This window comes from Enhydra lutris, unplaced genomic scaffold (assembly GCF_002288905.1).
Source record: "Enhydra lutris kenyoni isolate GAN:26980312 unplaced genomic scaffold, ASM228890v2 scaffoldscaffold2, whole genome shotgun sequence".
NCBI lineage: Eukaryota > Metazoa > Chordata > Mammalia > Carnivora > Mustelidae > Enhydra > Enhydra lutris.
Window position 1 is genome coordinate 44,764,511 of NW_019154086.1, and position 26,034 is coordinate 44,790,544.

Consider the following 26,034-nt stretch of genomic DNA (forward strand, 5'->3'; position numbering starts at 1 on the left):
TGCCATTCTGGAAGGCAGAAAATAAACACAGGAATTTACAAAATGTTAGGTGGCAATAAATAATATCAAAAAGAACAAAGAAAGATAGGCAAATAGAGAATGATGGAAGGGATCATTTTTATAGAATGCATGCAGAAGACATGTCTGAGAGTGTAACATCTTAAGGGAAGGAGAGAGCCATGTGGATATCTGAAGAGCTTTCCAAATAGTAGGAATCAGAAACTGAAGGGCCCTGCAGTGGAATGTGCTTAGCAAGGATAGAGTGTACTGCAAGGGATGAGTATAGTAGGAGATGAGCTTAGAGACCTGTGGGAAGGGAAGAAGGGGGCCAAACTAGATCCTACAGGGCCTTTTAGTCATGGGGATCTATTCCAAAGTTTAGGGAAGAGAACTGACATGATCTCACATGATCTCAATTGTCTTAAAAGAACCACTGTGGCTGGATGGAAGCTAGATTGCGGGAGCCTAACAGGGGAGACAAGGGGACCAATAAGGAATCTGTAATCTGGGCAAAAAACAACAACGGTGGCTTGGAAAAGGATGTTAGGGGAGGCAGTGTTGAGAAGTGGCTGGATTCAGGTAAGTTTCAAAGGACAAGACAACAAAATCACTGAAATGCAGAGAGAGGAAAAGCAAAGGGTGATCCTGAATTTTGGCCTGAGCAGCAAGAAGAATGGAGATGCTATTACTGAGAAGGGGAAGACAGTAGGAAGAGCTGGTTAATAGTACTAAGCCTATTGTGAAATAATAAATCAATGCAATAAATAAGATGATGTAAAACAACAACAACAACAACAACAACAACGGTGCGTTCTTGGCCCACCATAGGCGTTCAGCCAGACTTAAATCCTCTCCCTCTCCTTTATAACACTTCTTTGTTACCACTTCTTGTTCTCAGAATACATTTATGCACTACACCCTTTTTATTCACCACCACTCTGCAAATCAATATACAATCAAAACGTTTCCACATCAGTGGGAGGGTCAGCTAAACCTCACCCAGAAAAATCTCCATCGGACTACAGAATCAGCAGAGATAGGTAAATTACATTTTTAAATAAGGAAAGAAAAATATTTGATAACAAAACAACATGCATGGCAATCTTCCTAGTGCCTCAAAGTACTTAAAGTGCTTCAGTACCCTAAAACTTTCCCAGGTATTGGTTGTTTTTTAATAGAATTTTTGTGAAGAGTAATACACAATGTTTATAAGCATCCTTTTCTTAGAATTTTTGAAGAAAGGCTAAGAAACTGAAAAGTTACCCAAAAATCTATAGAATGCTTACTGCATATATATTTCTTGGCAAAATTTCCTAGTCATTCTGTTGCCTAAAATTTTGAAGCAAATTAAAAGGATATAAGACATGTAAATGTCTATGCACTTGTATAAGTAAATATATCTTAGCAATACTTTATCCAAACTGAATCCAAGTAATAACCACCATATAAATAGAAACATACAGTCTAAGTACAAAAAAAAAATTAAAAGCTTGGTTCTTTAAAATTCTTTATTGTGGATTCATTTGCAATGTCAGTATTCAGTTCACATATCTCTATACTCTTAAGAATCATCAGCATTTAATTTATGAGTGTTTTTAGTTAGAAAGACTCTGCTGCTTAAAATTCAATTCGATCCCCTTGGTCTGACTTGAGGAATACTTACATCTTGTGTTTTTCCCAAAGCCCTCCTCTATGCTCAATTTCCCATAATTAATAAAATCTTTAATCCAAAGTATAATGCCATCCCCACCAATTGCCTACCCCAACTCAGGGCTGATAACAGAGAATAGCAGCCCAGAGACAAATAACAACGTTTGTCTCATGGTTGCTACTCCTCTATCCCCAAGGAACATCTAGTGTATGTATGGCTTCATGTCGCATTAAGCTAGGTATACTGATAGCTTAAGAAATCAATCCTGCAGTCAGCCTAGAAGCAGCTGAAGGCTCACTGTAGGAAGGAAGCACACAAGAACATACCAGCTTACCTTCAAGGAGTGTGTGCCTTGGATGTACTCACTAAGTTCTTCAGCAGCAGAAAATAGAACTCCCAACTTTGTCAGGGAGGCACAGGGCCAAAAAGGACCTTTCTCTCATGCTTGGCAAGTAGAGGCATTGACAGGGGCAACAAAACCCTTATAGATTTCTTAAGTTTGTGACTCATGGTTTTCAATACTAAATTATGTATGATGGGAACCTCTTCAGGTTCCTCAGGATACCCAGTGAAATGCAAATGTTTGAGTGAGTGTGCCAGCATTTAGGATAAAATGCAAAAAAAGCAGTTGGCACTAGCTATGAGAAGACTGGAGTTGCCCACATAGTCTTTTGTTCATGTTTCCCCAAGTATAACTTTCTTAACTCATGACTAGAGAATCATTTATCCTCAAGAAGAATGTACTTCTTAATACTTTTCTTTAGGTTAATCCTGTAGGACCCATGTTTAAAACAAGTAGAAAGGTGTACGCCAATACAAGATCCTTTTAATTATGAAGAACTGACAATTATGGTAATAATTAGCAGTTTTAACTCTACTGACATCAAGTCCCCCTCTTCTTCTAGCTGATGTGTCCCTACCCATTGTATTAGATGGGAAAGAAAATTGGTTTTGACTGGTATGTTTTTGAATTTCAGGAATAGTTGCTGTTCTCTTCTGTGGAGTCACACAGGCACATTATACCTACAACAATCTGTCGTCCGATTCCAAAATGAGGACTAAACAGGTAAAAGAAAAAATTCACTACAGGCTTTGTCTCTTTTCACAGTGTAATGGTTATGTTGCAATTCTGCCAATGTACTCGGAAAGAATTTCATTAGTGAAGGAAGAAAGTAAGCTTAAGGCTTCATTATAGGTTGGATATTTATAGATTTTTTTTTTCCTCCAGGATAACCATTAACAATTCTCTTGGTAAGCAAAAATATAGTTATAATAGTCTCTCCCTCCTGAGAAATGTGGAACATAGACTGTCAGTCTTGAAGATGAAAGGCCCACAGTGGGTAATAATTCACAGTCACTTACATCTAAAAGCATTATAAAGCATGTGAGATAGGGTAGTTATATAGAGAGAAGGAAATGAAGAAGAATAAGGAAGTGATGTTTGGTCTTTAATTGGGTGCTTTCACTTCTAAGTAAACTCAGCTGCTAGTTGTCACACTAGCAGAATATATCTCCCATATGCCAAAAACACATGTGTTTGGATATTTGTACATGAACCTTCATAGATTCCTTACAAAAACATGCTGCACAGCCCCTCTGCAGCAAGAACTATACTAGATACTAAGAATAAAAGGACATGGGATATGACCTTGTCTTTAGGGTTCATTACCAAGTCTGTTGATGAGGATAAGGATGTGAAAGGAAAAATTAATTATCCACAGTGTAATACGGATTGTGATAGAAATATCTGTATACGATGTTTGGGGAGCACTCATTAGAGCATCCTCGTTAGTTAGGATTGGGAAGATGAAGAGAAAGTTTCCAGAGATGATGTCCAATCTGAAGCTTGAGATACAATAGAAGTTAATTAGGCAATCATGTGGGGTCTAATGAAGGGTGGGAAGGTAGCATGAAGAGCATTTGAAACCAAAGTTGAGGATGAACAAAAATCTCTGAAGCAATTGATTGAAGCACTGTAACTAGTTCTGTGTGGCTAGGGAATGGGGTATGGCTACAGTGAGGGATGAATCCATAGAGCGAGAGACCAGTTTACGTAAGGACGTCCATAGCTTGTGAAGGAGTGTTTCACCTTTGTCCTAAAGGTAATGGGGAGTGTCTTAACCAACACAAATGTATTGTATGAGAAATGTAGAAGTCTAAGTTCAAGGTGTCAGCAGGATTAGTTCCTTCTGAAGGACTGTGAGGGAGAGTCTGTTCTATTCCTTTCTCTTAGCTTCTGGCAGTTTTCCAAAAATCTTTGGTATTCTTTAACTTAGAGACATGTCATCTTACTCTCTACCCTTCATATTCACATGGCATTCTCCCTATGAGTGTCTCTGTCTCCAAATGTCCCTTTTTTATAAGGACATCAGCCAGATTAGAGGCCCACTCTTCTCTAGTATAACCTCATTTTAACTCAACTAATTATATTTTACACGACCCTATTTCCAAACAAGGTCACTTTCTGAGGTACTAGGGGTTACGACTTCAACATATGAATTTTGGGGGAGCCTGCATTCAGCCCATAACAGGAAATCACTGAAGTGTCTGAAGCAAAGTGATTTTAGGATAATTGGAGTTCCATTTTTAGAAATATGACTCTGGTAGACAAGAGGAGCATGGATCAAGTGATATTTGTATCAGTTATCTTTTGCTGTGAAAGAAACAACCATACAACCTAACCTCAGTGGCATCCAAAAATAACATTTACTTCTTACACATCTGCAGGATTTAAGTCTAGAGTGGGCTTGGCTGGGGCATGTAGCAGTACCATCCATCTGTCACTCTTCGCCTAGCAGACAAGCAAGCCCTAAGGTGCAAGTCCATTTCAAGCCTCTGCTTGCATCACATTTTCACATCTTATTGACCAAAGAACATCACATACCTAAGCCTAAGGTCAAGAGACTGACCAGGTCACCAGCCCACAGTGGGAGAGCGTTGCAAGGTTATATGGTTAAGGAGTGTGGATAGAGAGAATAATGAAGAATTGGACCAAATGATTGCAATCTACCCCAAAATACAAATGGAGGCAGAGAATCTTCTATTATAAGCCCAACAATGCTGAGGATATTTAATGTGATGTTGGGACAATGGGGGTAGAAAAAGCCAAAGTGACATCTGAGCAAAATGTAATTGGCCAGGAATTCCTAAACAGTTTTTAAAGACCTACCTTAAAGCTCTAAAATGGTAATTAGTTTCCTCTGTCTTTGTCATGTCCCAAGCTTAGCAGGCTGTGACCCTACCTCCCACCTACCTAGGCCTAGGTCACCCTTCCCCCTCTGACCATCAGGGGAATCATAAAGACACAATTACAGATTTTTTAAGGACCCACAGTTAAAAAAAAATGATACCAATACCTAGCAACCTCCAATATAATATCCTTTTAATTATAGAGACTACAGCATTCTCTAGGGCTTAAAGGGAAACGTCTTGGGCTGTTTTTTTCTGACCTTGACTGGTTCTCTGAGCATTTGTATTCTGGGGAACTGAACTCTGGTTAGGGACTTGCACTTTTAAGTCACGCTATCTAGACTGCTCAGCAGAACTTCAAAGATAACTCATCTCATGGCAAGACAGCAACCTAGCACCTAGGGGAGACAAAGCCAAAATCAGTGCGCCACAGCCTTCTGTTCTCTCAATGATTTGACAAGCATTCCCTAATGGACTTCCAGCATCCGGTTTTATAATGCTCTCCTTTAAGGAAGGAAATTTTTATAAGTTCATTCTTTAACATCTGATAATTGCATCCCTCCATCTTTGTTTCCCCCTTTACTTCCCTTCTTGGGTGTCTAATTCATAGTAGGAGCTTAAAGAATGCCTTCCCTTCTTCATTTCTTTTCTCTCGGGATTTGTCATTTTCTATCTCTTTTTCCTCATTTTATATATATATATATATATATATATATGGCATATATACATATTTATACACACATGCATACTTCCATGTTCATATTTTCCACACTCGTGTACAGAGTCTGAGGTCATCCTTTGAAAGAAATGAGATCCCAGACCTTTAATTAACTTCACAGAAAAGAAGCTCATGGCCACATCTGTACCAGTGTAGCAAACAAAGCTCAAACTCCATGTGGGAAGCCAATTACAAATTGTAAAGAGAGGTTGAGGCAGTATTATAGAGGTTACCACTATGTCCTCTCTGAAACTGGGGAAGATTTGCAATATATTATTTGATAATACATGGTTATAGAGAGCAGTATCTTCCTCTGTACCTCCCCACACTGTGTTCACTGTCGGTGAGAAAAGTAAAAGTAACACAGGCTCTGTGCCTCTGTCCCCGGAACTGTTTAATGGGGACAAATGAAGTCAGTTAGTCAAGTCTAGGGACACTCTATGAAAATCTACTTTGTATTATAAAATTCAAAGGTGATATGGTTTCTACAGAAATTTTATTCATGGACTGGGCCTGTATCAGCTAATCCAATAGCTACATCTGGATACAAAGACTTTTGAGAATTATATATCCTTTATAACTTCAAGAACTAGAGTGTCTTTTTTAAATTGCATTTTCACTTTAAAATATGTTTTGTGAATTGATTTTCACTCCAACCTATGAAAAAACATGTAACATCACTATGTGTTAGGCACAAAGCAGCATAATAGAGACACTTGGATGCTGTTACTCACTGCAAGGATTTATATTTTGATAGCAAATCATTCTATTAAAGACTATATGAACATGTACAACAATCCCTTTCCTTAGACTTGCAGTGATTTGCTTTCTTTAGGGTATGCACACCTAGCCCTAGAAATAGACAAATACTGTAAGCCCTGACTCTTGCCCCCAAAACTGAATACTGCTAGAGGTACTCAAGATGGACATTAGCACATAGCAGTACGTGAGCCTAGAGGTCTCACCTTGAACCATCCAGAAGACTCCATACAGACTCCATGATACTACTCACACAGATCCCAACCTGCCTTCCAACCCTTTCCTCCTTCATGCCTTCACTTGCTAAACTGGCTTAGATGCTGATAATCTGGGCCAAACTCCAGGGTGTTTCCAGAGCTATCTTTACCTTGCCTGAGGCTGACTTGCAAAACCATGCACTTCCCTACCAACCCTTTTAACTAGAATTTCTCCTTCCCTTCCTGCAGTTCCCACCTAAAAATTATTTTCAACAGATACACATGAGCCTATAATATTTTTAAATAATGAACATGTATTATACATTAACATGTATGAAGTAATTATTTCATTTACTTACTACTTATTTTTTTTTTTACCTGAGAAGTAGCTCTCCTTATTTTCATTGCTTACCTTCATTCATTTAACTAACATTCTTTGAGAGCCTATTTTGTGCCAGTCACTGTTCAAGGTGCTGGAGTAGAAGAGGGAACAAAAAAGAATTTCTTCTAGTAGAGGATGTATTTTTTTGTAATCAGAATAAATATGCTAGATATGTAGTGTATTTATGGCAAGTCATAAGGCCAATAATAAAGTAGAGAAGGGAGTTAGGAGTGTAGGTATGGGGAGTCAGGTTGCAATTTTAGATGGGGTGGTCAGGGAAGTTCTCAATAAGAAAGTGATACTTGAAAGAAGTAAAAGGGAGATTTATGTGGACATTTGGAGCAGAGCTGCCCAGAAATTGAGAACAACAGATATAGAGGCCACCTGAGGCAAAATGACCAATGTGGACCAGGAGGGAATATGACAGACAGTATCAAGGCAGTGACACAGACAGGGCATGGAGAACCTAAACAAAGTGAAGAAACACTGGAGGCTTTTAAGTAAAGGCATTGCATAATATGATTTAAATTTTAAAGAATGGAGGCATCATTTATTAGTCAAAGAGCACTGCAAGACAGCAGGTTTGAGGGACAATTCAAGTAGAGCATTGACTTGTTACATTTGAGATGTGTATTGGTCAATAAATGGAGCCATTGAGTAGCTTGTTGAGTAGCTCCATAGAATTCTGGAGTTCAGGAGAGTGGTTGAGGTGAGAAGTATAATTTTGGAAGTCATCAGCATAGAGATGATATTGAAAACATGAAACTAGATGAGATGTCTAAGAGAGAAATGGGGAGAGATCCAGAAATCAAGCCTTGAGGCACTGCAATGGTAAGACACCGGGAATAAGCAAAGGAGCTTGAGAGATAGTAGCCAGTAGGGAGAAGGAAAATAAAGAAAATATGGTGTCCTGGAACTCAAATGAAGAGAGTGTCTCAAAAAGGAGCATGATGAGTTATGACAAATTCTGCCGAATGGTCAAGTAAGATGAACATGAACATCATTGATGACATTGATAAGAGCCATATTGGTGGAGTGTCAGGGTAAACGCCTAATTATAATAGGTTCAAGAGAGGATGGAAGGAAAGAAATTGGAAACTGCATTTATGGACATGTCTTCCAAAGGAGTTTTGCTGGAAGCAGGGAAATGAGATGCTAGCTAGAGGGAGAAGGGAGGCTAAAAGAAAAATCTTTTTATTTTTAAGGTGGAAAAATAGCAGTACTTTTGTATGATGATAGGAATAACCAGAAAAGAGAAGACTGTGTGGTAGCAGGTTTGCCAAAACTTGTAAGTGGCAGAGGCAAATTTTAAATTTAGATCTTTTGACTTTGTAGTTCAAACTATTTTGCCTGTTAATAAATATGTTTTTCTTCTTCAAAGATTTTATTTATTTATTTATTTTCAAGATTTTATTTATTTATTTGAAAGAGAGAGAGAGACAGAGTACATGAGCAGGGGGAGGGGCAGAGGGGGAGAGAGAAGCAGGCTCCCCACTGAACAGGAAGCCTGATGTGGGGCTTGAGCCTAGGACCTGGGGGTTCATGATTCTAGGACCTTGGGGTTCATGGCCTGAACCAAAGGCAGATGCTTAACTGACTGTTCCTGGCACCCCAGTAAATATTCTTTGATTAATAGATGCAATAGCAGGAATTGTGGGGCATAGCATCATTTATTCAATAAACCTTGAATGGATGGATAGATGAATTAAAGAATAAATGAATGGCGATCTTTATTATACTTTCAGTTAATTAAGTTAATGAGTCATTTATCTTGTATTTAATTCTATAATCTTTGAAAACCTGGCAATCTTAGTGCATTTTAATTTTTTTACTAAAGTATAAATTGGGGTTGACATGGATATTTTCATGCAGTTGTTTTTGAAAAGCCAGATTCTTTGTCTAGCATTTATGAGCAAACAATGGCATCTTCATTATAGCACATTCTTTCCAGATGCTTATTTTATTTCTGTTCCACCCAGATGATATTTTGAGTGTTTATCATTATTGAATGGAAAGGCAGCAATGCAGATCCAAATTTATATTTCCACTAAGAAAATGGTGCCAAGTTGGATGTGCTGTGCATGACTTTGTAAGAAAACTCAAACAAAAGATCTGGAATGTGGGAGAGGTCATATGATATGGTAGAAAGAAGACTGAGAGTCCAGAATGCTGGAATTTCCCCCTCGTCTCTACAACTAATGGTGAAGGCCTTGGATAATTAATTTAATACCTGTGAGCTTCTGTTTTCTCATTTGTAAAATGAATGAATGACCTATATGACTGAGTTTTAGGGATCATGCTTTAAATCTAAACTCCTGTGACTTGATATAGAGCATAAGATATGCATCTGGTTCCTTCTCCCAGACTAGGACTGGGCAGAGATCACTTGCTTACGGACTGTAATGCATGAGGATAGGGGCAGGGGGAGATCCAAGTTTGCCATTGATCTTGAGGACAAATTATTGGGTAGACCATGTTTAATGAATTGTCAAATCAAATCTAAGGATGAAGCAATCAAAAACCAAAGTCCCCGATTCATCCTGGGGTGAAAAGTTTCACTGAGGGCTGGGTATTTCCTATGGAAATCTCTCTGTTCCTGAGTGGTTGTAATGGCTTTTACTAAAGACTGTCTATATCCTTGAGGTGGAGAGTACAGAGCTAATTGCTCCCACTGAGTCTCAAAATCTGACCAAAGGGGGCGCCTGGGTGGCTCAGTGGGTTAAGCCACTGCCTTTGGCTCAGGTCATGATCTCAGGGTCCTGGAATCGAGTCCCGCATCGGGCTCTCTGCTCGGCAGGGAGCCTGCTTCCCTTCCTCTCTCTCTGCCTGCCTCTCTGCCTACTTGTGATCTCTCTCTGTCAAATAAATAAATAAAATCTTTAAAAAAAAAAAAATCTGACCAAAGTCCTTTCCAGCTTTTCAATTCAAGCATGGACTGATGGTGGACTAAGCGCCACTGAAGATACCATGCTAGAAGCCAATGAGACAAAGACAAATAAGACCCAATTCTCATCCTTAGGAGTTCCTGATACAGCAGGGGACACACATTTGCATAGACACACATGTGTACATACATGTATATGAACATGCTAGCACACACATGCACAGACAACAAACCCACATGACAAATGTTAACACAGAGGGATGTGCAACAGGTCATGGGAACCAGATGACTGAATTGCTTCCTGGAGGCAAGGTGTTCATGGGAAGCTGATTGTGGATTGGATGTTTGGATAATTAGAAGATTATCAGACAGACCTCATGGGAGATGAAAGCAAAGTAGTGAACTCTGACTGGGGTACCCTTGGGGAAGTAGGTAGGAGTGTTTTGAAACCACTGATATAGGTTGGGGAGCAGAAAAGGAAGGACGTGGGAGAAAGCTGAGAACTAAAATGAAGAGGTGATTTCAGACAGAACTTTTAGTGTCTCACTGTGCTACATTTAAGAGAACTGTATCCTATAAGGCTAATAACTGCCTAAGGCTTTTAGGCATAGAAATGATGATGATAATCAGATTTGTGCCTTACAAAGATAATGAAGATAGCATCATGAAGGAAATGTCAGCAATCTACGACATCCATCTCACTGCTCACCACACTTTCTTTTGATAAACTACTTATATATATAACATCTAAATTTATCTTAAGTTACTTCTGTACCTCTAGACTTATTTTTTCCTGTCTAACTTCTTTGGATGTTGTGTTCTATATGAAAAGTTATGGAAATTTGCCGTTTGATTTTTGCCTTAAACTTAGGAGTTCATTAAATACTTGCTGAATTAATAAATAAGTGAATGAATGAATGATGACCATTAACATTCCAAGACAAAAAATAGAGGGGAAACAATATATGCTAATTAATGGTTTTATTTAATTCTGATATGATGCATTAATTTAAATGTAATGAGTTGGATGCATAAAGCAAATGTCTAGGGTAATCCTGAGATACTGAAAGAAAGATCAAGCACAATTCCATCACTTGTGTGAGTTTCCTGCAGTGTACCTCCACCTTATTGATTTGCATTACAGTGGTTTTTGATTATGGTTTTGTGCAATTTTTCTCCGTCAGTTTTAACAAAAGCAGGCACGTTCCATCCCAGTTACCTGTTCCAAGGCACAGTGGAGAGAAAGAGAGAGAGAATGTCATGGGCAACAATGCCCCTGCTTCCCTGGCTTCTGAGAAGTAAGATCAAAGATATCTTCATAAAGCATAGAATTGCCTTTTTTATTTTGTTACTCTAATTACATTTCTTTTGTCAAGATTTCTACCACTTTTCTTCTTCCTTTCATTCAAAGTACCTTTAAAAATGCCATCCTAGAAGAGTTGAATTTATAAATGATGGCAAAGTGTTTAAATTTCTCCTTAGCTAAGCTGATGATTCTTTTCAATGAAATCCATTATATTGTATAAAGGACATTTAGTAGTTCAGCTAATAAGTGTTCTTTTTGAAATGCTAATGAGAGTGGAGCTCACACATCATGGCAAGAGCACACTGTACTTTCAGTGCCCAGAAAGAATTCTTGTCTACGAACCCTTACTCCACAACCAGTGTGCATTATAGTAGGGGTCCCAAATGACCATTTGCCCCCTCAGTTGTGGATACGTCCTATACGCCAGATACTGAGGCCCAGGGAGAAATAAAGCTAAGTAAGACATGAACTATGCTTTCCCTTGAAAATCTTTCATGTAAATTTTTTTCTTTGGTAAAGCTATAATTGTACTGTAACTTCTCAATTAAATCTTAACTACTCTTTTAACCACACATCTGTGTTTGTTTACCATAGTATATAATTGCAGTTGAATTTTTTAAGTCATAAAATCCAGCAAGTTCAGGGGCACATGGGTGACTCAGGTGGTTAAGCATTCAGCTCTTGAGTTCAGCTCAAGTCATGATCTCAGGGTGGTGAGATCAAGCCCCGAGTTGGGCTCCAGGCTAGGCATGGAGCCTACATAAGGTTCTCTCTTTGCCCCCTCCAACTCCCACCCCCGCTTATGCGCATTCTGATAAAAAAAAATTGAAGAAGTTTAGAGTGAGGTGGTACTATAAACTTTTAAACCCAGAATTGTGTTGAAGGAAACTGATTCCCAAGGAAGTTCAATGACTTGGAGGGGTAGAGTCAGTTCTCCCACCCAGGGGCCAAACTAGACCTAAATCAGTGCTGAAGGGATAGCAGCCTTTGGTGTATTAATTATCTCTTGCAGTGTAACAAATTACCCCATAACTTAGATGCTTAAAACAATAAGTTTTCATTATTTCATACAGTTTTTGAGGGCTCTGAGCCCATGAACATCAGTTTGGCTGGGTAGTTCTAGCTCGTAGTCTTTCATGATATGACTAGACAAGCTGTTGTCCAAGGCTGAAGAATCTGAAGATTTGGATGGGTCTGGATGACACACTACAAGATGGCTTACTCACACAGCTGTTGGTAGAAGCTTTCCATTCTTCACCATTTGTCATCCATAGAGCTAGCTGCTTGAGTGTCCTCCATGATATGAAAGTTTACTTTCCCTCAGAGCAACTGAAACCAGGAAGAGGAGAGGGAGAGAGAGAAAATGAAGAGAGTAGAAATGACTTTTCTTAACTGTCCTCTGAAATCACACACTGTCACTTCTACCATAATCTGTTTGTTAGAAACAAGTCGCTAAGACCAGTCCACACTCAATGGGAGGGGAATTAAGCTCCATCTCTTAAAGGGAGGTGTATCAAAGAATTGTGGACATATTTTAAAACTACCACGGTGCCTGATGATATTTTTGGAAATGATTTTTTGATAATGGTTTCAATTTCTTATATGGTTGAATGTTCAGGTTTTCTACTTCTTTCTATGTTAATAACAATTGTTGAACTCTATATTGTGCATGGCATGATAAATATGTGTCTCTTAAATTATCCCAATTAATATTCACTGAAAGATCCATGAGGCAAATACCACTATGCGTCACATTTTGCAAAGGATAGAGTTGTGCATCATAACCCATTATTAATTTTCAATATTGTTTTAATACATTTGACTATATACCTTTCCTATAGAGAATGATGTGTATGTATTTCCTCCCTTTTTTAACTTACAAAACTGCATATTATACCAATCATTTTAAGAAACAGCTCTTGGATTTTCTTATCCATTCCACTACTATTTCCTCTAATTCATTCTTCTCCACTTTATCACTATTATTGTCCTTCTTCTCCTTGGGCTTCTCTTCTTCTTCCCTCTTTCCTTTAATAGAGGGTAATGAGCCCAAGTAACTTTTTCCCTGCTGACCACCACTCCTCCCTTTGCTCTTCGTATTCCTTAGCTTTAACACTGGCTTCAAAGGACCTTAATAAGGTAGAACAAAAAAAGTCTTTTCATTTTCCACCGAAGTACTGGTGCTATCACTTCTGTTCTGTTCACCTCTTTATCTTGTGATAGATATTTTATTCCATTTTGCTAGTTGGTTTTCTTTTTTTTTTTTTTAATTCATTAGTATCCCACACACTGAGTATTATTAGTTGTTTTCTGCTGCTTCTTCATCACCATGGTAAAAAGCCATATTAGAGTCACCTAATGGGACTATCTTTATCTCTACACAATAAGCAATATCTTTATGGCCTGTATTAATTCACCTTTAAATTTCTTGCCAACAAGATTTCAAAGTCTTCTCTTACTTTTTGTCTTTCTTATCTTCCAGAACTCCAAGAATGTATACTTATTTCATTTAGCTTTTTCTAAAATTTAATTTTCTTAATACATTTTCCCCAAAATAATGGCTTTGTATTCTTTATCACTATAAAGAGCCTCAGCCCCTCAAAGAGATGATCCTCTGTCTCCCTCTTACTTTCATTCTTGCTCTTTGTCTCACTCTTTTTTTTCTCTCATTCTTTTGCCTTTAGAAAACAAAACTAAACAAAATACTATCATAAACACTTGAATATCAACATATAAATATATATTATCCATGTCCTTCTATGTATGGGTCTAATTCAATGTGTAATGGAAAAACTTATCTGAATAGGGTTTAAAAGATTGACTGGCTTGGTCCTTGCTTTAATGACATTCAAGACAGATGGTTGCTCATTACCTTAAAATTTCTAAGGATGGCAATGGTATAACCCCCTTAAATAGCCCATTATAGTTTTATTACCCTGTTTGATAGGTGCAGGTATGAAGGGCTTCAGTCTCATAATGGCATTTTGGGATGATAAATGGAAATTACTGTAATTTTTCTACTCATTTTAATTAAATTTTATTGATGCAGCACAGAAAACATCAAGGCCGAATACATGTGCTATAGTGTGTGTTTGTTAAAGAATGTTGCCAAATTTAAGGATGCCATTTCCTTGATGGTCTTGAAAGTTGCAGCAAATGGATTTAATAAAATGTTAAGTCTTTGTGCAATTCCTTCAGAAGAGAAATTGAATTGCTTGTGGAGACAACAGCTCAAAAATCCAAAGAATCCCACCAGTGGAGATATGATAGAGAACCCTGATTAAAGTACCTAAAAGGGAAATTTAATAAATAAGAATAAAAATTTGATTTTAGGAAAGCCACTTAACACAATTGTTCTGGGTTACACTGAGAAAGAACTTGATTGGAATCAGGAGTGACTGATCTGTTCTTAAGGGAGAAGAGAATGTCCTTTATAATGGAACTGCTTTAGCAGTGAACATCTAGGTAACAAGCTATTCCTGACATGTTTTTCCTTTGGTTCCAAGCTGTTAAAAAAATTATGCCTGAAGACTTACTTCTTTCCCCCTTTTTTTCTGTGCCTTACTCTATTCAAATTAAAGTTTCAAGGACAAATCAGAGGGACAAAATATCTGGTCAAAAATAAAGGAATTATTCTATTGGGAAAGAATGCCTAATCTCTTCTCAGTCACTGCAGGTAACTGGATTTGCACAACTCTTCTCTTCCCCAGATATCTGTGAAAATGTGGTCATTGGAACACAGGTCTGGAGAAAGGATTATTTTTGGTTTCTAGGACTATGACTTCATACCCAAGGACTTGTCATCCTCCATCTTGTTTTTCCTTTCTAAACATGCTATTCTTATGGTAGCATAAGGGTCCACAACATAGGGCCAAAGCAGAAGATCTTTTGGCCAACTAGAAACAGAAACAGAAGGGACTGCAGTTAGCACATGGGATGAGAACCAGCGAGTTTCAGAATTCTGAGTTCTGACATAGCAGGTTTCTGGACAGTAAATGTAAAGTTCTGTGATCAGCCCCCGAGGTCTCTCCCTAGGGCCACAAAGCAAACTTACAGCTTAACTTTTTATGTCCTTATGCAGGTGTTCTCAAATGGTGGTCTGCAGGCTGGTGTTGTAATGATTCAGTTTAATGACACTGCCTATACTCCTTTCTGGCATAAATTAATAATTTACACTGCCCTCTTAAGGAAAACACCACCATTCTTCCCTTTGTGCTGGTTTGTTGTCTGGTTTGGGGTTTGCTTTTATATACCAAGTTGAGACAGGTGGTCTACAGGAGTCTTTTTGCTTCATCCAAGTGTATTAGAAACTAAAAGGGTGTGAGACCATCTAACCTTCCAGAGAAAAGTAGTCTGATTTTTAAGGGAACATTTCTTCCTCACTTGGTCCTACTGAATGTTTCATGTAATGGTTGGACTATTGCCAGGAGTCAGATATACGGGCCTGCAGAATAAGGCAACAACACTTTACTAAAGGCTCCAGAATGTTTTAGACATTAACACAGGTGTATAGCCCTAGTTTCTGATTTTCCCAAGGTCCAGGAAACTCAAGGGAAGGAATCTGAATTTCATTTGTAATTGTCATTTAGGTATGTGGCGATGTGAGAAAAGGGTTAATGAAAGAAGTTAGACAGAGAGAGAAATAAGTAAACAATTAAGAGAGAAATTCCTGTAAATGGGAAGGCATCTGGTACATCCTGAGAATCAGCATCCTCCTGTGGAACCCTGGGAGAATAAACATTGCCCTTCCCAACCCACTCACCTGCTGGCAAGCCTGCACTCTGAGGGGAAGAGCACTAATTGTAAAATGGGGGTAACAACATTGTTCACTTACAGGACCCTCCTCTTTGTCCGGAATGTTGAGTGGTAAACTTGAAATAATTTAAGCTAGTATCCAAGGAACTCTACTAGATCATCTCTGAAAGAAATAGGCACCAAAAAATATCCTCCCCTACCGACTGGAGAGAGAGATAAGTGGCAGAGACCAGGAGTCGGCAGGAATAGAGCTTCAGGTGTCAGTGGCAGGTGCCCCAAAGAGTGAATTGCAGAAGGCAGGTGGCTGCAGTGTGGGCAGCACTAGAGAGCACGGTCAGAAGCTTGAAATAAAGCAAGAATAGACTGGTGGAAAGCAGGGTTGCCATGGCTTAGCAGAGCAATCATATGGGCAGCCAGAACTGGGGTAGGGAGCTCTCGACTCTGAATCATGTGTATCACTCCTGCTCCCTCCCGTTGGAAGCTCCCAGAGCAGTCGTTCTCAACTCTGGGTGCCTGTCAGAACAACTGAGATTTCAAAAATCCCAGATGCGTGGGCTCCATACCCAGGACTTCTGACTCATTGATTCTGTGTTGGGGTCTGGCCCACAGTATTTTAAAAATTTTACCTAAGTGGTCTAATGAATGGTCAAAGTTGAGAGCTTGGAAAGACACTGGACACAGTAGGACTGAAGACCTGTCATTTGACAGCTGGGGGTTTTGATCCAGCAGATTGGAGACACACTGTCCAAGTGACTTCATGTGGGAACCACACACTGGTGGGCTTCAGGCACTGATTCTCTAACCGGGCTGCTCATTAGAAGCACCCAGGAAATTGTCAAAATCATGATGCCTGGTGCCTCCCCCTGGGATTATGATTTAACCTGCATGGGGTACAGCCTGGGCAGCAAAAATGTTCAAAGTTCTTTAGCTGTTTCTAATGTGCAGCCACAGTTGAGAACCAGTGACCTAGGGGACATTAAAGTCACTCATATGGCTCCCCTTTGGAATTCTCATAAATATTTAAGAGAAAAGGAAACTCTGGAAGGATTTTATATTCTGTGTGAGTAGGTGGAGGCTTAGAGACATTAAAATTTGGATGTTTGTATAAATAACTTTATATTTGCAGGCAGGATTTTTGGAGACATTACCCAAATTAGTATTTTCACAGTTCATAGATCTGGGTAAGCAGTCACACTGCCCAAACTGAAAACCAATTGACAGACCCTCTCTTATAGGGTGACTTGCTCACCTATCTGAAGCAAACAAACGGAGGTTTCATTTTAAAATTCAGATTCATTACAGTAATCACAGCATGTAAAACTGTTACACTATATAAAAAATGGGACTTCAGCTGGAATGAGTTAGGGGTATCTACTTTCACTTCTTTAATCTTTAATGTAGTAGAAAGCAGATTTGTTTAATATTTATTGAATATCAAATAGCTGCTAGTCTAAAGCAGTTTGGTGAAAATTAGTATATTTAATCTTCATGACAATAACTGGTGAGTTAGGTCTCATTAGAAACTATTTTACCGAGGGGGAAACTAGGACACAGAGGGGGTAAGTAATTTACCTGAGATCACACAGCAAATAAGTATAGATGGGGAAAATGGGATTGGAACAAATTTCAAATCCAGTTCTTTTCCCACCTCTCCAAAGGCATTTCTTCTATCTCTAGTTAGTGACTTAAAAGTATCCCACAATTTACTTCTCATTTGCCAGTTTTAGTTTCATGTGGCAATTTTTATATGATGAATTTCATGAAATACATTTGGAAAGTTGCTAAGTATGTACTCTATATGAATCTAGACTTGCATACACTATCCTCTATTATAGATTCTAGGAAAGAGAAATTTTCTCCACTTCTTCTCCACCTAAAACTATTTGGAGCCCCAATAAATCATATCTTCTTAGAGTCAATACTCTTGAGGTTTACGAAACTACAATCAAATCTCCAACTTCATCATCTGAGGAGGTGGTGCTTCTTAAATGTCAGTGATTCTAATTAGTATACTCTTATCGAGTGTGAATTGGGAGAAAACTTGCCATGTCTGTTTCTCAGAAGCTATGGCTAAGGTACAGTTTGATAATTTTTCAGACCTGTACAAAAGAAAAGTGAAATATTTTCTATATAATAAATGTGTAAAGAAGAATCAAATGTGTGTTTAAAGGTATAATCTATTTGCAAATATTACATGTTTGTATTAGAAATTTTAGATTCTTCAACATTTGTAAGAGCTTTCAACTTAGAACACCTTATTCTACTCGCTGAGTCACTTTCCAAGAAACACATTTGTATCAAAAATCATAAGTACTTCAAAAGCTCATATCACCACAAGGAACTATTCAAATGCTTAGAAATACAGAAAACCCTGTATCAAAAAGCATATGTTAATATTTAATTTTAAGCAAGAAATGCAATGTTTTTCAGAGTTAAACAAAAAAATGCATGTAAATTCATTAACAGTGTTCAACTGAACATGCAGATATACCATCGAAATATCATTGGCAGAAAGTGATAGAACTGAACCTGACTCCAGGTTTCTGCTTTTAACATGAATTTTTTTTGTGCAGAAACAACATGTACTCATGGATTTTGTGATGTAGAAAACACTCAAGTGTTTTAAACTGTCTTTAAGAATTGCTCCAGTCGGGGTGCCTGGGTGGCTCAGTGGGTTAAAGCCTTTGCCTTCGGCTCAGGTCATCATCCCAGAGCCCTGGATCGAGCCCCCACATCTGGCTCTCTGCTTGACAGGGAGCCTGCTTCCCCTTCTGTCTCTCTGCCTGCCTCTCTACCTACTTGTGATCTCTGTCTGTCAAATAAATAAATAAAATCTTAAAAAAAAATTTTTTTTAACCCTTAAAAATTAAAAAAAAAAAAAGGCACCTGGGTGGCTCAGTGGGTTAAGCCTCTGCCTTCAGCTCAGGTCATGATCTCAGGATCCTGGGATCGAGACCCACATCGGGCTCTCCGCTCCATGGGGAGCCTGCTTCCCCCTCTCTCTCTGCCTGCCTCTCTGCCTGCCTCTCTGCCTGCCTGTGACCTCTCTCTCTCTCTCTCTCTCTCAAATAAATAAATAAAATCTTTAAAAAAATTTAAAAAAAAAAGAATTGCTCCAGTCTGTGTGTTCATCATCAATAAATTAATTTTACTTTGGCTTGAACACACACACACACACACACACATGCCTTCTATGTGAAAATATATATATGTGCCTTCTCAGCACTGCAACTGCTTTTAAGTGATTCTTTTCTACATGTTTTCCTTGGGTATGATTTATCATTACAATATAAGTGGTAACCTATAGGAGTTGGGCTTCAGATTTGCTTTTATAAGAGAGATGGCTTCAAGTCTATTGTTCACCTGAATATTCTAATGACTTATGCAAAGTTAATTTTTTTTTTTTTTTAGAACTTTTTCAAAAGACCTCAACCAGGGACTCCTGGGTGGCCCAGTCGGCTAAGCAACCAATTCCTGATTTTGGCTCAGGTCTTGATCTCAGGGTCATGAGATTGAGCCCCACATAAGGCTTTACTGGGCATGGAGCATGCTCAAGATTGACTTTCTCCCTCTCCCTGTGCCCCTCCTCACCCTGAGCTAGCATGCATGCTCTTCCTTAGAAGAAGGAGGAGAAGGAGAAGGCCTCAACCTAGGAATTCTATTTCAAAAGAAAACGCTTGATTTTCAATTACATCAGAAGCTTCGGATTATGCCACAGAATACAAAGAGTGACTGATTTTTAAGTTTCTTTTTTTTTTTTTAAGGTAAGGTGTTAGGTTTAGTAGTTAGGTTAGAAACTAATTACCATTAGTTTCTCAATGACTTATGGGTTGCAGTTCAAAGAGAACCATAAGCCAAACTGAACATACTTATCCCAAATATGTTTTTCTGATGCCCTGTCCAGCTTTTCAGCTCTTCCACTAGTTTCCATATGTCAAGCCAAGCAGCTGCTAGGGTTGATAAAGAAACACTTCTAGGTACTCAGTTGGTCAGCACATAGGACTTAGGAGGATGCCAGCCCCCCCTCCCCCACCAACCCTCTGCATTGCGAACACTGTGCGAATAAACCCAAGCCCTGTGGATCAAAAGAGTCTGGGGCCTCTGAACAGTCTGAAATGTAACAAGAGCCAATGGTCTGCCTACAAGTTGCCCACCACTTGCATCCAAAAAGCATCATTACCTGACCCTGGGGAGGAACAGCTCCAGGGTTCTGTAAGAGGTGCCTAGTTCAGTGGGCTCTGGGAGAGAGCCATTGCCAGAGGAGTATGACACTTCATGGTGGTCATGCTGAGAAAAACAATTTAAAAAACTCACATTTTAGTCAGTCAGAGTTCATAAAATCCCACACTACCTTTCAAATTTTGACCTTGATGAACATAGAGATGACTTGATTTGTGGCTTTGCTGGATTCAAGTTACACACCATTTAAAAATCATTTTTGAATTTTCAAATTTTGAAAAGCACAAATAAGGAATTTTGTGTTCCTTTGACTTCCAGATTTACCTAATTCTGGAAACATTACCATCTTTTAATTGCTATGAGCCATTGAACTTTAAAGTATTATCTGATAACTGAATTAATTTCAATGTGTAAAATATGGGCTTTCTTCCCATAAACAGAACTGAATTTTTAAGTGAAATCTGGGCAAGGTAATTATTACACTCACCTTTTACCATACAAAATCTTTAATAAGGAAAACCTTTGCTATAGCCTTGTGAATTGTTCCAACTTGCAACATATGACTCACTTTATTCACAGATGCTTATGTTAGAAATTGCATTATATTTTAGACAATAGGTTAGGTGGGCCAAACCCAGTCATTTATTGCATTACAGGAGAGAACTACATTATTATTTTTTGAAAAATATGCATAATAGTCCTTCATAAATGTTCACCTCATTAACAAAGAAATGCCATTTCACTTTAGCTACAAAGACCTTTCCCTGACAGAGGCTTGTTCGCTACAAATGGTCTCTTTGAATTCTTTCTCTTGCCCTCTTAGATTTTTAAAATACCTCTACCTCAAATTGATTCAAAGATATATGATATTTAAAGATGTGAGGTTTTTTTCTTCTTCGTTATGCATCAGTAACACAACAAAGGTCAGCTTTGCTATGTTTTGCATATGTTATATTCATATATCTGACTACTTCTTTCTGATTAACCTCATTCATGGCCTTTTTCCAGATTTCAGTGTGTTTGTCCTTTTCAAAGCATCTTCTTCTGGATCCCTGACTTTTTGAATTATTAACACCTGGCACAATGCCTCCCAGAAGTGAGAGAATAAAAGTACTGAATTATCCTGTGTGTCTTGAGGTCAGTCTATACACAACCTTGGCATCTGGGAAGTGAGGGAGGGAGGGGGACGAGAACTGAACATAGGCTCTCAGCCTGGGTCTGCTCGTGCACTTGTGGTATCTCCCAGTACACAAAGATTCTTCTCTTTTACTTTTTACTATTTTTTAAGATTTTTTTAAAAAAACTTACTATGTTGTAGGTGATTTTCCAGGCCATGATATAGATATACTTCATTAAAATGAAACTCTTGGTTGTAAGCTAACAACTACCTACATCATTTGGTCTTGTTTTTCCTGCCGTTTCTCATCATTTACACCCACATACTGTATTTTATAGAGTTAGGCTATAAAGAGGAGATGAGAAGGAATTCAGTAAAGAAAGGTTTGTGTAGACTGCTTCTTTCTAAAGATTTTTAAGACAAGCCTCCCACATACTGTCTTCCCCGGTTTAGTCCCACTTCCAGCAGGAGGGATGGACTGTGGACTGCCCGTGGTTTCAGTTCCTTCATTTACTCATCAGAATCCCTGTCCCCAGAGACATGAAAAGGCACCCTCAGTACTCTTATGAGGAGAACTCAAATAAGTGAAACTCAGCTGAATTCACTGTAGGCTCTAGAAAGTTTGGAGCAGAGACCGAAAAAGAAGTTTTGGGGTTGCGATTTGCTTTCTTGCCAAGAGAGCATTCAGAATCTCAAGGGCTGAGTGAGACCAGGATCCCCAAGAGATAGGCATGAGGGGATGAATCAAGTTCATTAATGAACAGAGATCATCACAGCTTCCACTTCACAGCCAAGGAATGATAGTACTCATCCCATAACAGTACTCACCAAAGAGCTGTTGTTGAGTGAATAGGACTGTTGTGAGGATCCAATGAGTTTGTACCCATGCGTTTTTCAGACGATTTGTGGTACTATATGCATGTTAGATTTGTTTGGGTTCTCTTGTTGCTTTATTTTGGCTTTGAGTGCTAGAATTAGAACTCATAAGTATACCTGGCAATTCAAATTTCTGATCTATATAATGGGATTATCTTATTCTATAAAATCAAACTTAAAATGCTAAAAGAAGACAGGTTGGCATAGGCAACACCTGAATCATGTTATGGCAAGTGTTTAATGAATTTAGAGAGAAGTTACTAATCTGAAGGTACTTAGATTGGAAAACATGCAGCGAGTTATCGCTTCTCTTAACAGAGCAATGAGAGGCCAGAGCTGCCCTTCAGACACTGTCTGATCTGATTCTTGTCTCCCCTTTTTATGTGTTTCAACAACTATTTAGGTAGTGTTTTTGAGATTTCTGATGGACTTGAGAATATACATGAGCACTCTTTCATCTGGTCAATAAGGAGACACCTTGACTAGACAATAAAACTTAAATATTTTACTACTTAGGATCATGCGCTAGCTTATTTGCCACTTCTTGTTTATTAGCCTCAAGTTTCTCACTTCCTTGAAGGCAGGTGTTCACCCCCTTCCCCTCATGCAGGGCGTGTTACCAACTCAAAACATGCAGGCTTCAATAAACCCCAACTCAGTGCGCCTGCCTGCTGAGTCCTAAGCACAGCTGGTGCTCTGATAAGACTCCTGGCAAGCCCAACTCCAGGTTCCTCATTTTTGCTCCTCCATCCTGGAGCTGGGGGAGGCGGGCAGTGAGGGCGTGTCCTGCTATCTTCTTACTGGCAATTCAAAACAAAGTCTTTGACAGACTTTTGACAAAATTTTCTTTTGCCAAATTTACTAGAAACACAGCATCAGTTATAGTTTACAGTGTTTCTGGTCTCTGAATTCTTCACTTTTTAATGTACATATCAGCAACTCTCTATAATACTTTATAAATACTATACTAAATTATACAAATATAAAATCCTTTATAAAATACTGTGGCTTTTCAATCTCTCCCTAGAGACCTGTAACCATTCATAAGTCTCAGAGTCCTTCGAATTAAAAACCATGAGTTCTATTTTCTTCTTCTCTTTGTTAAAGTTTACTTTAATTTTTTCTTAAGAATTAAAAATCCTTGCTCTAATGTGTTCAGCTCACCCAAATATAAAACTATCCAACAAACAGTATTGGATCCTTCCAAAATTCATTCACAGAGCCTGTGATAGAATGACACTCCCTAAACAAAATGTCATAATGCCCTTGTACTATCTAAACCCCTAAAGAGGAATATATATCAAAAACAATTAAAATTTCTTTAGTAGAAGTGGGGCCAAAATGCTTCAGATGAATTAAGAAATTCTCTCTGTGTTTTCCTTAAACCACGATGAATTTGGACTGTTTCTCCATCCTGTATTTTTATACAATAAAAAAGTAGTGTGTGTGTGTGTGTGTGTGTGTGTGTGTGTGTGTGTGTGTGTGAACTATCTCAGTGTTGTGATGCTGACTTCCTTCCAGGAAGGCATTTGCCACCCTGAAATGAGATGCTGCAATTCCTGTTCAAGAGGCTCGGCTGGGTCTCTGAACCTTGATAAGTTAAGATTATGAGGGAGTCAGTGCAACTCATTTGCAAGCTCTGTCTCTTCCCTTCATGACCTTGGCTCTCTCTTCTTCATCTTTAAGATGCATATGTTCTCCTTCGGGCTTTTTTCTTTCTTTCTTTAGAGTTAATTCTCTTGCTGGCTTCATATTTCTATCTTTTTGTGTTGTTGATTCTCCTGACTTGAGTCATAAAGATCAGCCAAAGTAAAGTTAATAAACTCCTTATTTATGAAATAGTCCAGTGCCTAGTACACAATCTGTGCTTAAGAAATATTTGTTGGCCTTTATTTTCTTTTGATCTAGAGGGACAAAAAAATCTAGAGGGAGTTAAAGTATAGAAACCCCCTTCTTTTCCTTAGCCCCTCCTCACCAGGATAGGACTTTCTACAAAGTTGGATCATATGAAGTTGCTACCATTGGATGGTTTGGGCTTACAAAAATGGCAATTTTATGTAATTCAATCAATATCATGCTGCTGAGTGGCTGGATGTGCTGTTTATAAAGAATGTTCACTCTCATTCGTAGTGTGACCAGCCAGCAGTCTACCTAGCAGTGAGGGAGTCCTGTGATATGGGACTTCAATGCCAAAAGAGAAGAAGAGCCTACAAAAGTGATATTAGTTGGGTCACCCTACTCATTACACGGTAATAAAATTCTGCTATCTATGCTTTATTATTTCTCAAATGTATAAAGAAAAAAAGTATCTAAAACATGATAATAATATAATAATTAGATTTATAGAAGGCTCGCCATGGGCAATGCCCATGGGTTTCTGCAATGCCTCCCCATGAAAGTGGTTCCTGGAGGAATAGAAATAGAAATGGTTTTCTCTGTTTCCCTCTGGCTTTAGTCTTCTTCCTCTTCCCCCTCTTTCCATGTCCTGAGTGTCTACGTTTGTTATAGTCGGTTAGCCTTAGCCATCCACAGCCCAGCCCCAGCCTGGTGACATTCCTCTCACCTTGTCCCAGGTACACATTGCCCAGCTCTTGACAGGAGGTGGCATTCTCTTTCCCACTATGCCTGTCCCTAACCTCTGCCTAGACCACCCCTCCCCACAGAAGGGTTTCATCTATGGCCCCTACTACCCTGACCCTACTGCTGAGGTCCCAAAGGGGAAGGAGCTCACCAGTAGGAGGTTGACCTGTTGTTAGATCTTGGAGGGTCTTGAGTCTTGAATGTCATCCAAAGCAGTTTGACTTTTATTTGATAAACAGTAAGGAGCCAGCTAAGGTCCGTAAGCTGCGACACAACTATATCTGTGTTTTAGAAAGATAAGATGGAAGGTGGACTAAAGCAGGGAGTCTCTAGGATTGTCTTCATTATATGAGAGCTGACATAATTCTGAGGCAGTACTGCAAAACACATACTGCGTGGCACCAAGACAAGTGGTGTTATCACAACAGCTTTGTGATAACGTTTTCTGACTTTTACTCTCCTGAACCAATAGAAAGTTCTAACCATAAAAAGACCCACATTGTCAGGCTTTATCACCTGTCAATTAGACATTTGAGCCATGTGTTGGAACCTACTATACACCAATTCAGCTAATGCATTTAGACAAAATGATAGTTTATTAATCTCATGGTAAAGCCTAGAAAAAAGCAGCTGGAACATATTTCACACTATCTGTGAAAAACAGTTTTTTAAAAAGGCAATATTAAGTCTATGAAAGAATTACAGGTGCTGAAATTTGTTATCAAACTATTGTATAAAATCACATGGAGGTAGTTTCCGAACTAGAGATACAAAAACCGACTTTAAAATAAGAAAATATCTCCTCAAATAATCCTGATCCTTATTACTGGGAAGATCTGCTTTTAAATGAATACGACAGTTATCTATGCACATGTCCATAGTTCCCCAGGGGTGCCCGAGCTCCACCCCAACCAGAGGCTTGATACATATTTCAACACATAAAATAATATATATTTTGCCCTGAGACTTCCTTTTATGCCTTGCTAAGTTCAAGATCCTTACAATGGCTGCCAACTCCTAATATTTCAAAGACTGTCTACATTAATATCTTTCAAAGCCCCAAACCCTGGCAAGGAAGAAAAATTGTTTTTGAATCTGCTTCAAGAATTAATATTAGAGAATAGGAGGTTTTCCTCTCAGCAAATTGAAGCTGAATAAATTGTTCTCTGTCTCCTTAGAAATTGAATTGATTGCTGGAGGTGAGTGCTGCTGTGAGAAGGCAGGGTGCAACGCTAGGGAGGGGGACATGCTGGCTGAGAGGGGCCTTTGTTCTCTTGAAATTATTGGCAGGTCTGTTTCTTTAAACCTGGTGTGGATGCTAAAATACAGGAAGTAAGTATATTAGCTTGGAGTTACATTAAAGACAACTGGAATAGCTGGGCAATTACTGCCTCTTTTCTTTTATTACTGCATCCCCACAGAACAGCCTGCTCCTAAGACT

At 38.7% G+C, this 26,034-nt stretch overlaps 1 protein-coding gene across 4 annotated transcripts in view; it reads left to right on the forward strand.

Annotated features, from left to right (window-relative positions):
• The window catches only part of LOC111147846 (solute carrier family 9 member A9), a 536,315-nt gene that overhangs the window by 262,421 nt on the left and 247,860 nt on the right, over positions 1-26,034 (forward strand). For all 4 annotated transcript variants that reach the window (XM_022504100.1, XM_022504104.1, XM_022504114.1 and 1 more), the window contains exon 9: positions 2,629-2,717. In XM_022504100.1, the coding sequence (XP_022359808.1) occupies positions 2,629-2,717 (89 nt within the window). The remainder of the gene's footprint in view (positions 1-2,628; positions 2,718-26,034) is intronic.